Source organism: Uranotaenia lowii, chromosome 3, assembly GCF_029784155.1.
Source record: "Uranotaenia lowii strain MFRU-FL chromosome 3, ASM2978415v1, whole genome shotgun sequence".
Classification (NCBI taxonomy): Eukaryota; Metazoa; Arthropoda; class Insecta; order Diptera; family Culicidae; genus Uranotaenia; species Uranotaenia lowii.
Window position 1 is genome coordinate 115,001,875 of NC_073693.1, and position 12,113 is coordinate 115,013,987.

The 12,113-nt window shown below is 37.8% G+C and overlaps 2 protein-coding genes across 3 annotated transcripts; one reads left to right on the forward strand and one right to left on the reverse strand.

Annotated features, from left to right (window-relative positions):
- Positions 1-112: 112 nt before the first annotated feature.
- On the reverse strand, positions 113-3,846 carry LOC129751709 (acyl-coenzyme A diphosphatase FITM2). Of its 2 annotated transcripts, XM_055747373.1 has the most exons (3): positions 3,594-3,846; positions 3,439-3,496; positions 113-2,042 (listed from the first exon to the last, which is right to left on the reverse strand). In XM_055747373.1, exon 3 carries the CDS (start codon positions 2,012-2,014, stop codon positions 713-715), a length of 1,302 nt encoding a protein of 433 aa, XP_055603348.1. In that variant the 5' UTR covers positions 2,015-2,042; positions 3,439-3,496; positions 3,594-3,846; the 3' UTR covers positions 113-712. The 2 variants fall into 2 exon arrangements, with proteins under 2 accessions (XP_055603348.1, XP_055603347.1); XM_055747372.1 differs by lacking the exon at positions 3,439-3,496.
- A 5,693-nt stretch (positions 3,847-9,539) lies between these two features.
- Positions 9,540-11,684, forward strand: LOC129751707 (eukaryotic translation initiation factor 3 subunit L). The gene is made up of 2 exons (XM_055747371.1): positions 9,540-9,698; positions 9,802-11,684. The coding sequence occupies exons 1-2, from the start codon at positions 9,669-9,671 to the stop codon at positions 11,389-11,391; spliced, it is 1,620 nt and encodes a 539-aa protein (XP_055603346.1). The 5' UTR covers positions 9,540-9,668; the 3' UTR covers positions 11,392-11,684.
- The last annotated feature ends 429 nt before the right edge of the window (positions 11,685-12,113 follow it).

Genomic DNA, 12,113 nt, shown 5'->3' on the forward strand with positions numbered 1-12,113 from the left:
AACAGAAAAAAAACTAAACAAAAACATCTTATTTGTTTTGTAAGCGGTTTTACAGAGCTTTTGCCTTCGTGAATGTGCTTATTTAAGAAAAAAAACGAGAATTCTTTAAAGGTAAATTGAATAAAAAATTGCTTTAATCATATTTTTATCTGAAGTTTTTTTTGGACAATGTTACTAACTTGTTACCAAATATTCTTCAGTATTTTCATTACTTCTGTCACAGGGTTTTCTAGGAAAGATGTTTTTTGTCAATCGATTTGCAATATGCACTTTTTAAAAAAATCTTTAAACAAATTCTAAAATTTCATAATTCATTAACAGATTATCAGTTTTGACTGGTAAGTTGAAAAATTTCATAATTTATGGTCGAAAAAAATTTTAAACTTTTCCTCGAATCGTTAGGGAAATTTGAAAATCTAATGTCGGAAAAAACGACAGAAAACGATTAAGTATAAACATTTCGAAAACGAGTTAGCACTAAAAGAAAATAATGAGGAGTTATGTGTTACGTTTTCTAATCCATTATTAGTAAATGTCATAATTTGCTTTCACTGACAAACTTTTTTTTAATATAACATTTTTAAGTTTCGTTATATTATTCTTAAATCGTCGGAAACCCATCACGTAAAGGACAAAACACAAAATAATTCGAGCCTCGATTGAAGGTAGCAAACTGGGGGCAAAAGCTTGTTTTTTTTTTCAAAGCCATAGACTATTCATTAAAATTAAATCTACTGCGCGGTTGATAGCGACTGTTGGGGTCCGACGCCCCTGGAGCTCCCCCGCTTCCTAACCGACCCATGATGTTTGGGTTCATTGTCGTACTCGCAAAGCTCGCGTTGACATCTGCTCCACCGGACCCCGTTGGGGATGCATTTTGAGGTTGTCGTGCCGCGTACAGTGGCATACCCATAAATTTGGGTATATCTTGTGTTTGGGAACTGGTTCCGGGCTGCAAAAGACTCGCTCTCCTTCGTAGTCCAACTTCGGGTTGCCTATTCGAAGATTGATAGTTGAACATTCCTCTGCCCACCATGTCGGGCAGAAGCGATTGAGCCGGGTACCACACCCGATATGTGAAGAACCAGGTCAGTACGGCTATGATCCCGCTAATAACCTTTTCCACCATACGATGATAGTACAACATTGTGCCAACTAACATGATGTCCCAGAGCAGCTGCAGCATGGTCATTCCAATGAAAAGTAATCTTATGGTTGGGGTGTATCGAGTATATAAATGCTTGAGGACTTTTAAGTCGTTATCTTTCAAACTCTTCAGAGGGTTTGTCGTTTGAGAATTGTCGTTCTTAGATCGGTTGTGCTCTTCATTCCTCAAATGTTCCTTAATGCTTTCCCAACCGATTATCACTCTAGCTTCTTCCATCATCAACAAACTGGCATAAATAAGAATAAAAGCATGCCCAGAAATATCAAATCCGCTCCACAGATGGCCAGCTTTCAGACAAGATGATTTGGTATCAAAACCTCGAATATTGCACCGTCCATAGCTCGATTCTATAACGTTGAACAGCTTTGTCCAAATGAACCAGAATACGGTGGCAATTCCTAGCCGTGGCAAGTGCTTCCTCACAATGCGCTGATGATCGCCACAGCAGATTGTTATGGATGTCATAACTAAAAACGGCACCGCAAATAACAGTGTCCAGGCCCAGCCCATCTTTACAAAATAAATATTAAACAAATTATCTGACCTAGCCAAATAGGTCTTGGGATACGGGAGGAAGTCCCCGATAAGTGATATGAAAAATAAGCTGCCCATATACAGGGGAACTTTCAAATTAATATCGAAGAATATTATTTTCTTGCAGACATGAAGCACCATCATTGTGAGCACTTCCTTGATCGACGTCGGTGTAGCAGTAGGGCGTGTTCCCTTGGCTTCGGCCCGGGTTGTCGTATCATTGATGCCCGGCCGAAAGTTCATGTTCGTTTTCGGAGACGACGGACTGTTGCCCGTTGGAGTATGAATTGGCCTTCGTCCTTTCGTTGCCATCTGTGCGCCGTTTCCGTTTCAACTTTGTCTGCAACACAAAAGAATGTTTAATATTTTTTGACTCATTGCCACATTTGCTGAAATGGAAGTAACAACTAGAAACATTGCGTTTTACCTATGACATTGATTTCAATCGACAAATATTTCCTTGACCCTAACTATGATTTTATATCAATAGGCTGATCAGTAAAGTAATCAGTAAAGAACAATTCAAGATTATCATTTTATTGATCAGATCTTAAATCTGCTGTTCGTTCATAGATGGCACTAGTTATCACATGAGAGACAAGTGGACATGTCAATGAAGAAAACTACGCGAACAATAGAGTTGTTTTTGACATTTCTTACGCACACTTGCTGAGCGTGTACAGATGAGACGGGACAATTAACCTCAAAAACTCTCGGTACAAAAAACGGGCAGCCAGTCGACGCACATGGTCGTTTTTGAGGTTAATTGTCCCAAAAATGAAAAGTGTTGATGAAACAACCAGCATAATTTCACGAACACTACCAGCTGCAAATAGGACTATAGAGTATTTCCTGAGACAGATGGTGGTAGGGTAGCATTTTGTTTTTGTTTTGAAAAATGTAAACACTTACTGGTCGCCATTTTGAACTTGGGAGATTAGCACTGTTAAATTATTTCTTCAAAAGTTATAATTTATTCAAATTAACATCACATAACATCAACATTACCTTCAAAGTATGTCATGCCTACAATTTTTTAATTTAGGCTAGTTTAAAAAATTAAGAATTTTGCATAATCATTACTAAAGCACTGCCAATTTGGTTTCGTTACTATCGGACCATTGAACATGCGTAGTGTTGTTGTTATTTTTACCCTACCACCAGATGCCGAAAATTGTAAACATGAGGAATCAGCTGTTCGGTTGACAAGTCGGGAAATGCCTTATAACATGTCACCATCGTTATACATTCCAGAACCCTTTTTTTGGGAATGTTTCAGTTTGTGCAAAAACCGCAAAAACACCTTTGTGGAAATAAGCAATCTGTAAACAAACAGCAAATTTGTGCATAATTGTATATTGTATACAGTTTGAAAACCTACGAGTTAACTGGTAACGGCAAATTCGTTGAAGGAAGGTTATTATTTTTTCTCTGGGCTTACTTTAAACGTTATCCGATGAGGAATTAGTTACTAAGCTTAATTACCAATGTAATAAATATCTTTCAAATATATCAGGACGCCGGTCCCTTGCAGCGATAAAGGTGAATTGATTGCTTCGGAACCGAATGATGATACTTTTAATATTTCTAAGTTTCTAAATATAGACCATATACAGGAATCGCTCTAGAAGGAAACGTTCTCGAATGATCAAAATCATTCGCAAATTTCGACAAACTATATTTGATCTATTGCTTATAGATTTTATAAACACTAGTTAGAAACAGACCGAACTTACATGCTTTTTTCTAAGACACACGGAAGCGAATATCGTGAATACGGCGCTGGTAATCCAGCTGTTCAAATCGGTTCCAAGAATAAAAACGCAATGACGGGGAAATGGGTGAAAATGAAATTAGGTTCGCACTCGCGCTTATTCGTATATGTACTTACATCACTGCTGCTCTTTGTTGACACACGCTTTGTTTGCGAAAGGTCACGTCGTCGTTGTTTTGCATAGGTTCTTGGTTCGATTCTCGATGCTAGATGTAGTCGATCTTGACGAGCACTAAGCTTAGGGCCATTAAATTTGCGTGGTAATCGAGCCTCAATACTTATGGGAAATTACCATGCAATGCAATATTGACTGAAATCGTATATTTGTTTCGCTTCTGGCGTGTTCATCATTAATATTAGCACATCAGGGCATACATGATAGGTGTGTTCAACAGAACTCAATCGAAATCAATTGAAATGGATTGACAGCTGATCAGCTGTTTTTCCAATTGACTTCGATCGATTTCTATCAGGCTGCTGAATGAACAGTCAGACACTAATACTAACATACAGGCGCAGGAAAATAATTATTAGGGTAAGTGAGCCTTAATTTGGCATGCTCCTTATCTTGGCCTGCCAAAATGCATTTTGGTGTTTTTGATGTCAAACATACGCCAAAAAATGAAAAAAAAATCAAACATAACAGAAAATCGCATATTGCAACATTCTGCAAAGCTTTGTTCACAATTGAATTCAAATGATTACGAAATAAATTTTTTTCACTTGACAAACTGCAAATAAAATTATGATCTTCGGAAAAAATCTTAAATGAACCTACCTTGCTAGTGCATCAGCCAACTTCGGATTGATTTTGAAAACACACCTCTTCACGGAAAAATCACTAAAAATCACCGTTGGCTACAGCGAAACATGGCAAAAAATATAAAATTATTATTTACTCCAAACTGCGTACATTTTTATCTAGAGTTTAAAAAAATATAAACATTTTTTTTGCCTAATCTTGGCATGCAATTTCACAAATAGAAGTATGTATGTATGTGTGAAAACGACATCAGCAGGCAGTCGGCAGCCGGCAGCCGGCAGCCGGCAGCCGGCAGCCGGCGGCCGACGGTGCACAGTGGTCTGGAAATTGAAAAGCCGGTCAAAAGTAAAATGAATGATTGAAATAAATTTAAAATATCATGAATGTATTTTGGACTAAAATTAATTCATTTATCTCTCAAGTCGACTCAAGCTTATTTGGCATCTTAGTTGGAATTATAATGCTTCAATTTGAGCTGCTCTTTTATGGTAATTTCGAGAACTTTTCTTCTCAATAAAATTTACCTCTTAATAAATTAATTTACCGGATCCGAATCCGCATTGATATCTTGGATCTCAATGTTGAAGTTACTATATCCATACCTAAAAAATTCCACATTTGGAAATGAGGTTTAACGTATTTTGATTTAATTTGATTTGCTGCATATGTATCGCTTTGAAAGGAATTGTTATAAAGCTAAAATTATGACACTCTAAATATTATGTTTATTCAAAAAAATTATTGCACTGCAATGTTGGAATACTATGTTGTAACGAACTTGAATTTTTATTGTTTGCAGTTTCATGTGAAAACAAAAATAATATTTTGACCAAGTTTGTTTTTTATTATAGATCACTGTGCATCAGCAGGAGGTGATGACGTTTGTTCTCTGTTGGAAAGGAATATGCGAAAGAAGCGCTGCCGAGTTTGGGTGATGATTTTGCATGAGTGCGAGTGGGATGCAGCACGAATTTCAGCCAGCTTTTGAATTTGCTGTTCGCTTCCATTGCCTATAGTTTCCAAACGAATGAGTGAGATGCAATCTATTTCTATCAGACTGGCTGGAGTGAGCGAAAGTTTGTTTTGTTTTGCTTTCCCGGTGTACGCAAACGATTGCTAGAAAATTCCTCAGGGCGACATTTTAAATATGTATGTTTAAAAAAATCTTTCGCTGACTTAAGTTTTAGCTTTAGCTTGCTTCTTGCCTCGATCATAATAGTTTTTAAAATGTCGGTCCTCCTTTTATGGGAGCGGAATAAAAAAATATGAACATTTACTATCTTATGTTACCCTGTTAATTTCACTGGAAACATATCTATCATGATTGCATGTTACAGATTTAGCAAACGATTTGTTTGCTTGGTTAAGGAACATATTTATGTTATGTTTATGCCATAGTTTGGAACTTATAAAAGAAATTATGAATACACAAAAACTGAAATAAACTAGTAATGCTTTTTGACGTAAGATTATAATTTTACACGCAAGTATCAATTATAAAAATTGATTGACATTTCGTACTTCCGACTTTTTGAAAACAATACAGAACATTGATGTGCTTCCTTCCGGGATATTTTCAATGAATTCGTGGGGGTTTTTGTTGTATTAGTGAGGCAAGTTTTGCCTAGAGACGGCCAACTTAAGGAACTAATAAAGGGCCAAAATTCGGCGCGGGGGCTACAATAAGGAGCCTTTCGATCAAAAGTTTGATCAGGATTATCTCAAATTATCAACCGTTTTCAAGCAAGGACATATTTTTACTGCATTTCAGGCTAGTAAGCAATCATATTTGTCGAAGGACTATTGAAGGTACACATTACAGGTAGACTGCAATCATGGGAAATCTAGTCAACCATGCCTTAGGGGCCAAGATTGGGTACATTCACCCTATGTTTAAAACATGCGATTATGAAAATAAAATATAGTGGATCAATTTCATATTTTATTAAAAAAATGTTCGTGTTTCACAAGATAGATCAAATTTTTCTATTTCCTTCGGTGGGTCTTGATGGTCACTTCCTAAAAATGAAGTCCTGAAAATGAAGTCCTAATTTACATTTGTATCACAATTCTTGTGCAACTTTAGCCGACTGACACCGACACCAACGAGCAACACCAAAACAGCATCGACCTTTACCACCAGCACCGCACCACCGAAACAATACGAACTCTCCTGACACCACTTTCATTTTCACAACATTTGAGCTTGTTGTGAGCAGGGTTGCCAACTATTTTTCAGAAAAGTCTGGAAGATTTTTAAAAAATGTCTGGAAATTTCTGCAAATGTCTGGACACCTAAGTTTTGAAGGTGGCGACCCTTTTTTTGGTCCCCAGATCTCAATGTTACAATAGTATTTTACTGTCACTATATCAGTTACGTGCTCTGTCTGAGTCTCAATTTAACATACATCCCCAAAGCATTTGCCAAGGTTTCGAACCCTTATTGAATTCATAGTTCATAGGTTCTACTAATCATTTCCTCAGGGTAGCCACTCGAAATCCATTTTGGATTTCCCGCATTTTTCCCGCATGTTAACATGAAATTCCCGATTTTGTAAAACAGGAAACAAAACAAAAATCCGAATATGTATTTATTTTTGAAACCACCTACCTAGACCTAGATTTCTAAGATTTGCCTTTGTTTTTATATTTTTTTCGAAAATCGTCCTGAATTGCCCGACCATGTAGAAACGTGTGATGGAAAGTATGGTATTTTTAAGTTAAAAATCATCGTTCTTTGAAACTACTATTTTGAAGATATTTTGCTCAAATTCGACCTTCATATAATTCAATATCAAATAAGCAATTTCAAATTGCTTAGCACCTGCTTTGACATGTTTTGTTCCAGATTTCACAGGATCCAAATATCTTTGGTAACCAACGCCCTAGCAGCGACAAGTCATCTGATGTCCTTTCAATTCTTTGAGACATTTTGAATATCAGAGAAACCCCTAACTGAAAAAGACCTCGTAATACATCATATGGTAATATCATCTGATTCGAAATGATTGATTCAAAACATGAGGGGTATTACAATGGAACAAATATAGGGAAAATGAAATAATCGCTCTTGGTTTTATAATTAAAAACTCTCTGGAGTATTCGACCGAATATTCGTTTGGCCGAATAGTTTAAAAGGTCAATATTCGGTATTTGGCCGATGGCCGAGTACAAATTTTTTCGTCCATCATGCTTCCTCTCTATGAGCGTCGGATAGAAGCTTCAATTGTTTCGCCTCCTCGGCCGCCTCTCGCTTCTGATTTGCAATATTTCTATGACAGATTGTTTTCCTTTTTTTTTGTTTTAATAGGACTCGACATCTCTCGAGTGAGTATAACGAGCATACTGGATTAACGATTTCGTTACGGTTATTCCCGTTGTTCAATGAAGCAAGTTAAAACTAGGCAAAACCGATCCAACACGGTAGGAGGATCCATTTCGACCTGGTAGAAATCGGTCGAAGCCAATCGGAAAGAGATTGATGATCAACTGTGAATCAATTTTTACTGGTTTCGCCTTTTCCGTTCAAACTTCATTGAACAGACTTTTACCGAGCCAAAAATTCCCGACTTTTCGGGAGAAATTCCCGGCTTTTTCCTGCATTTTTCCCGGTGGATTCCAAATCCCGTCTTTTTCCCGCATTTCCCGAATGGGTGGCCACCCTGTTTCCTGCCATATTACACCATGAAAAAATTGAATTTTCATAGAATCTTAGAACAATTTATGTCCAAACACAAAAGTCTGGAATTGTCTGGAAGAAATGCCAAAAGTCTGGAAGTCTGGAAACCTAAAAAAATGTCTGACAAAAGTCCAAAAAGTCTGGAAGATACAGACAAAATCTGGAAGGTTGACATCACTGGTTGTGAGCAGCTGCAGCAACTGATCCGACTGACACCCGTCACACCACTATAACTCAGCACCACCGGCACAGCTCCACCAGCACAGCACCACGACGCTCCACCGATTGACTACACTTTCATTTGCACTGCAGTTAGTCAAAAACAAACCCAGTCAGCTGTTTTTGACAGTTGTCAACTGCATGTGTGTTAGTGTAATTGAAACCGATAGAAACGAATCCTGCTCTCGAGCTTGATCGATTTCGATTGGTTTCGATCGACTTCGATTGGCTTCATTGAACGTTAATTGGATTAGTTTCGATCACAACATTGGCTGAGTGAACAACAATTCACCAATCGAAATCGATTGAAACCGATTTCAATTGGCTGTTGAACGCGCTTGATGATGATTATACGCGATCAATGACGAAACAGATTTCAAATGACAAGCAAAGGAGATATACACGACATACAAGCCAAAATCAAAATTTGGAAAATAATGCTTCCAATCCAATCCAACAAAGTTCAGAGGTGTTTATTTTAAGGTTGATCTCACATAAAAATTATGTGTAAAATTATTATTTTTTATGTGATTCAATTAAATTTAATATGTTGGAAGTAATTTGTAATTTTATAAACTTTAACGCAGCATGTCGGTTACAATTAACTATTATTTATTGTTTGGTCGTGTGAGGTTCACCTTGTCGCCAGAGCGAATTTCATATAGATTCCCTTCGGGCTCGAGTAAAGTCACCCAACGTTCCAGTAAGGGACGTTTTGGTGATGGACTTGGGACTTGGACTATATGTTTGAAATATATCTTTTCCTTAAAACTATTGATCTTCGTCTACAACCCTTTTTACGGCGTGTTCGTAAATTGATTTTTTCTATCGATGCTGGCGTTCGTAAATTGAACAAACTGTATACAAAAGCATTGGAAGGTGATTTGACATCTACCAAAAAAATCGATGCATCCCCAAACAAATCAGTTTACGAACACGCCGTTATTTTCATATTTCTCTATCTATCTTCTTTTTTCTTCCAAAAGTGAACTGATATAAGCACACAATTAGGCTTTATGTTAAATTTAAAGGGTGGATGGGAGCAAATTCACCTGCACCAAATTCACTAAGCTTAAATGTGGTGAGTGTTACACTTTTAAAGGGTACGCTGGTTCGGCGCAGGATAGCTAGATTAACGGCGCGTTCGTAAATTGATTTTTTTGGGTGATGCATCAGTCGATTGATTTGTTTGGTAGATGTCAAATCACTTTCCATATGCTTTTGCATACGTTTGTTTGGAATTTACGAACGCCAGCATCGATAAAAAAAATCACTTCGATAGAAAAAATCAATTTACGAACACGCCGTAAATAATAAATAGATCTACCTATCTTGGGTTCGGCGTGTGTTTCCCTTTCGAGTTGACAGTCGTCATCGTCAGGCATTTTCCGTCATTAAACGCCGTCATCGGGTGTGAATTCAGAAACATCTTTCTCTTTCGACGTTCAGGTAGTGAAAAGTTGGCTGCGTGTCCGTTCGTTCTGCTATTTTTCGGCTAAATTGCAAGTAAATCTTAAACTTAAGCATCAAAATGTATGCTAACGACGATTACGCTGATGGGGTAAGTTTGAATTTGTGAAAATCTCTGCATTTAGTAGCCTATTTTAAGTTCTTTCATTTGTAATTATCCGATCGAACATAACCTCAATAATCGCTTGTTTCAGGGATACGATGATTACGGATACGAAGCGGGTGCAGCGGATGATGGTATGTACGATCGGTCTTATTATCCGATGCATGACGACGTCAAACGGTTCCTGGTGTACTTCTCCAATGTAATTAAAAATGGGGTTGTGTACGAAATCCAGAACCTCTACGAGAACACCTTTCCTAAGCTGAGTGAGCAGCATTTTGAGAAAAAGGCTTGGCCAAGCGAGGAAGAGGTCTCCCACTTGGTGGACAACGATAGTTTGTTCATGATTCTTTACAAGGAATTGTACTATCGCCATTTGCATGCTCGAATCCAAGGTGGCCCATCACTGGATCAACGTTTGAATTCGTTCTATAATTATTGTAACTTTTTCAACTACATTTTACCGTCCAAGGAACCGGTCCAATTGGAGCTGCCTGATATCTGGCTATGGGAACTGATTGATGAATTCGTGTATCAGTTCCAAAACTTTGCTCAGTATAGAGCGAGATTGACGGATAAGACCGATGAGGAAATGGATATGCTATTGAACAATAATAGCAAAGTATGGAACATCTTATGTATCCTGAACGTTTTGCACTCTTTGGTCTCGATGTCCAAAATCAAGGATCAACTGGAGGCTGCTGCTGCCGGCCGTGATCCAGAAGAGGTTGCTGGAGAGTTTGGTCGTCATTCTTTCTATAAAATGTTGGGATACTTCAGTCTGGTTGGACTTCTGCGTGTCCATTCCCTGCTTGGTGATTATCATCAAGCCATTAAAGTACTTGAGCCAATTGAAATCCATAAGAAGACTCAGTACTCGCATATTCCGGCTTGTCAAATATCTACTTCCTACTACGTTGGATTCGCATATATGATGATGAGACGTTATTCCGATGCTATTCGTACATTCTCATCGATTCTGCTGTATATCCAACGTACAAAACAATTGTACAGCACCCGTTCGTATCAGAACGATCAAATTAACAAGCAAACTGATCAAATGTACCACTTGTTGGCCATTTGCTTGGTACTGCACCCACAGTGCATTGATGAATCGATCCAACAGGTGCTTCGCGAAAAAAACTATCACGATAACATGTACAAGATGCAGTGTGGCGACTTGGACACCTTCCGTAACTTTTTCATCTTCGCTTGTCCTAAATTTGTTTCACCGGTTCCTCCGCCAGCCGATGCTCCCATTGACGATTACGTGAAGGAAGCTCTCGAACACCAGACCAACGTTTTCATGGATGAAGTACGTCAGCAACAGGAATTGCCAACCATTCGCTCTTATCTTAAACTGTACACGACATTACCGCTGCTGAAACTGGCCTCTTTCATGGACCACATTCCTCAGGATGAGATTGGCGAACAGAAGCTGGAAAATTTGCTAACCCATCTACTCTGTTTCAAGCATAAGATGAAGAATATTGTATGGACCAAAGGGGCTAGCGGTTTGGAGGGCAAATTCCAATCAGGCTCGGAACTGGATTTCTACATCGACAAGGACATGATTCACATCGCTGATACCAAGGTTTCGCACCGCTACGGGGACTTCTTTATTCGTAAGATAATGAAATTTGAAGACTTGAACCGCCGTCTCCACAATTTGAAGGGATAGACGAATCGAGCAATAGATAAACCACTAATATAAGCTGATAATTTCAAATGCAGTTTTATGTACCCTGTAGGATAAATGATAACATGGAAGGCAGAAGTTATGAAAAAATGAGTATTCAAGGCGAGATGGGCATAGCTTAGAATTAGCCTCAAAATCTAGCAACACGAAAAAGCGCATTGTTCATCTCGCCTTGCTCTGATTTTTCATACCTTCTAATAAAAATGTTTCACTTATCACTACGATCATCTATTATTCGGACCTAAATAAAACAGATTCCTTCGGGACAACAAGAAGTGTTCATTATTGGAAAGAAAAATCAAGATCAATTGGAAGCAGTTTTAATTTTAAAATTAAATTAAATTAAACGAAATTGAATGTGGAAATACTTCGAAACTCGGAGTTGTCATCCAAAAAAAATAGATACTTATCTGATAAAAAGCGAGCGAGTTTTGATCTATTTTACAAGCATTGCAACCCTGAATTAAGTCTGACTGAGCAGAAATTTAGCACAGGTTCTTTTGGTCAATCGCAAAAATGTGTAACGTCCATTTTTGACATTCGATTATTAATTTTTTTTCCATACATCCATTGCCTCCCTAACTATTATTTCATGCATTTTCCTCCATTTTTTTATTTTTTTATCATTCAGGAGATCAGATGTTTCGACTGTAAAGGTGATATCTACCTATCTTGAATGAAATCACGGAAAACATTTTCTATAG

Bases quoted from the DNA above. Each gene is read 5' to 3' on its own strand.
- LOC129751707 (XM_055747371.1), top strand. From the start codon at position 9,669: ATGTATGCTAACGACGATTACGCTGATGGG. The intron at 9,699-9,801 runs GTAAGTTTGAAT...CGCTTGTTTCAG, and splicing joins ACGACGATTACGCTGATGGG to GGATACGATGATTACGGATA.
- LOC129751709 (XM_055747372.1), bottom strand. From the start codon at position 2,014: ATGGCAACGAAAGGACGAAGGCCAATTCATACTCCAACGGGCAACAGT.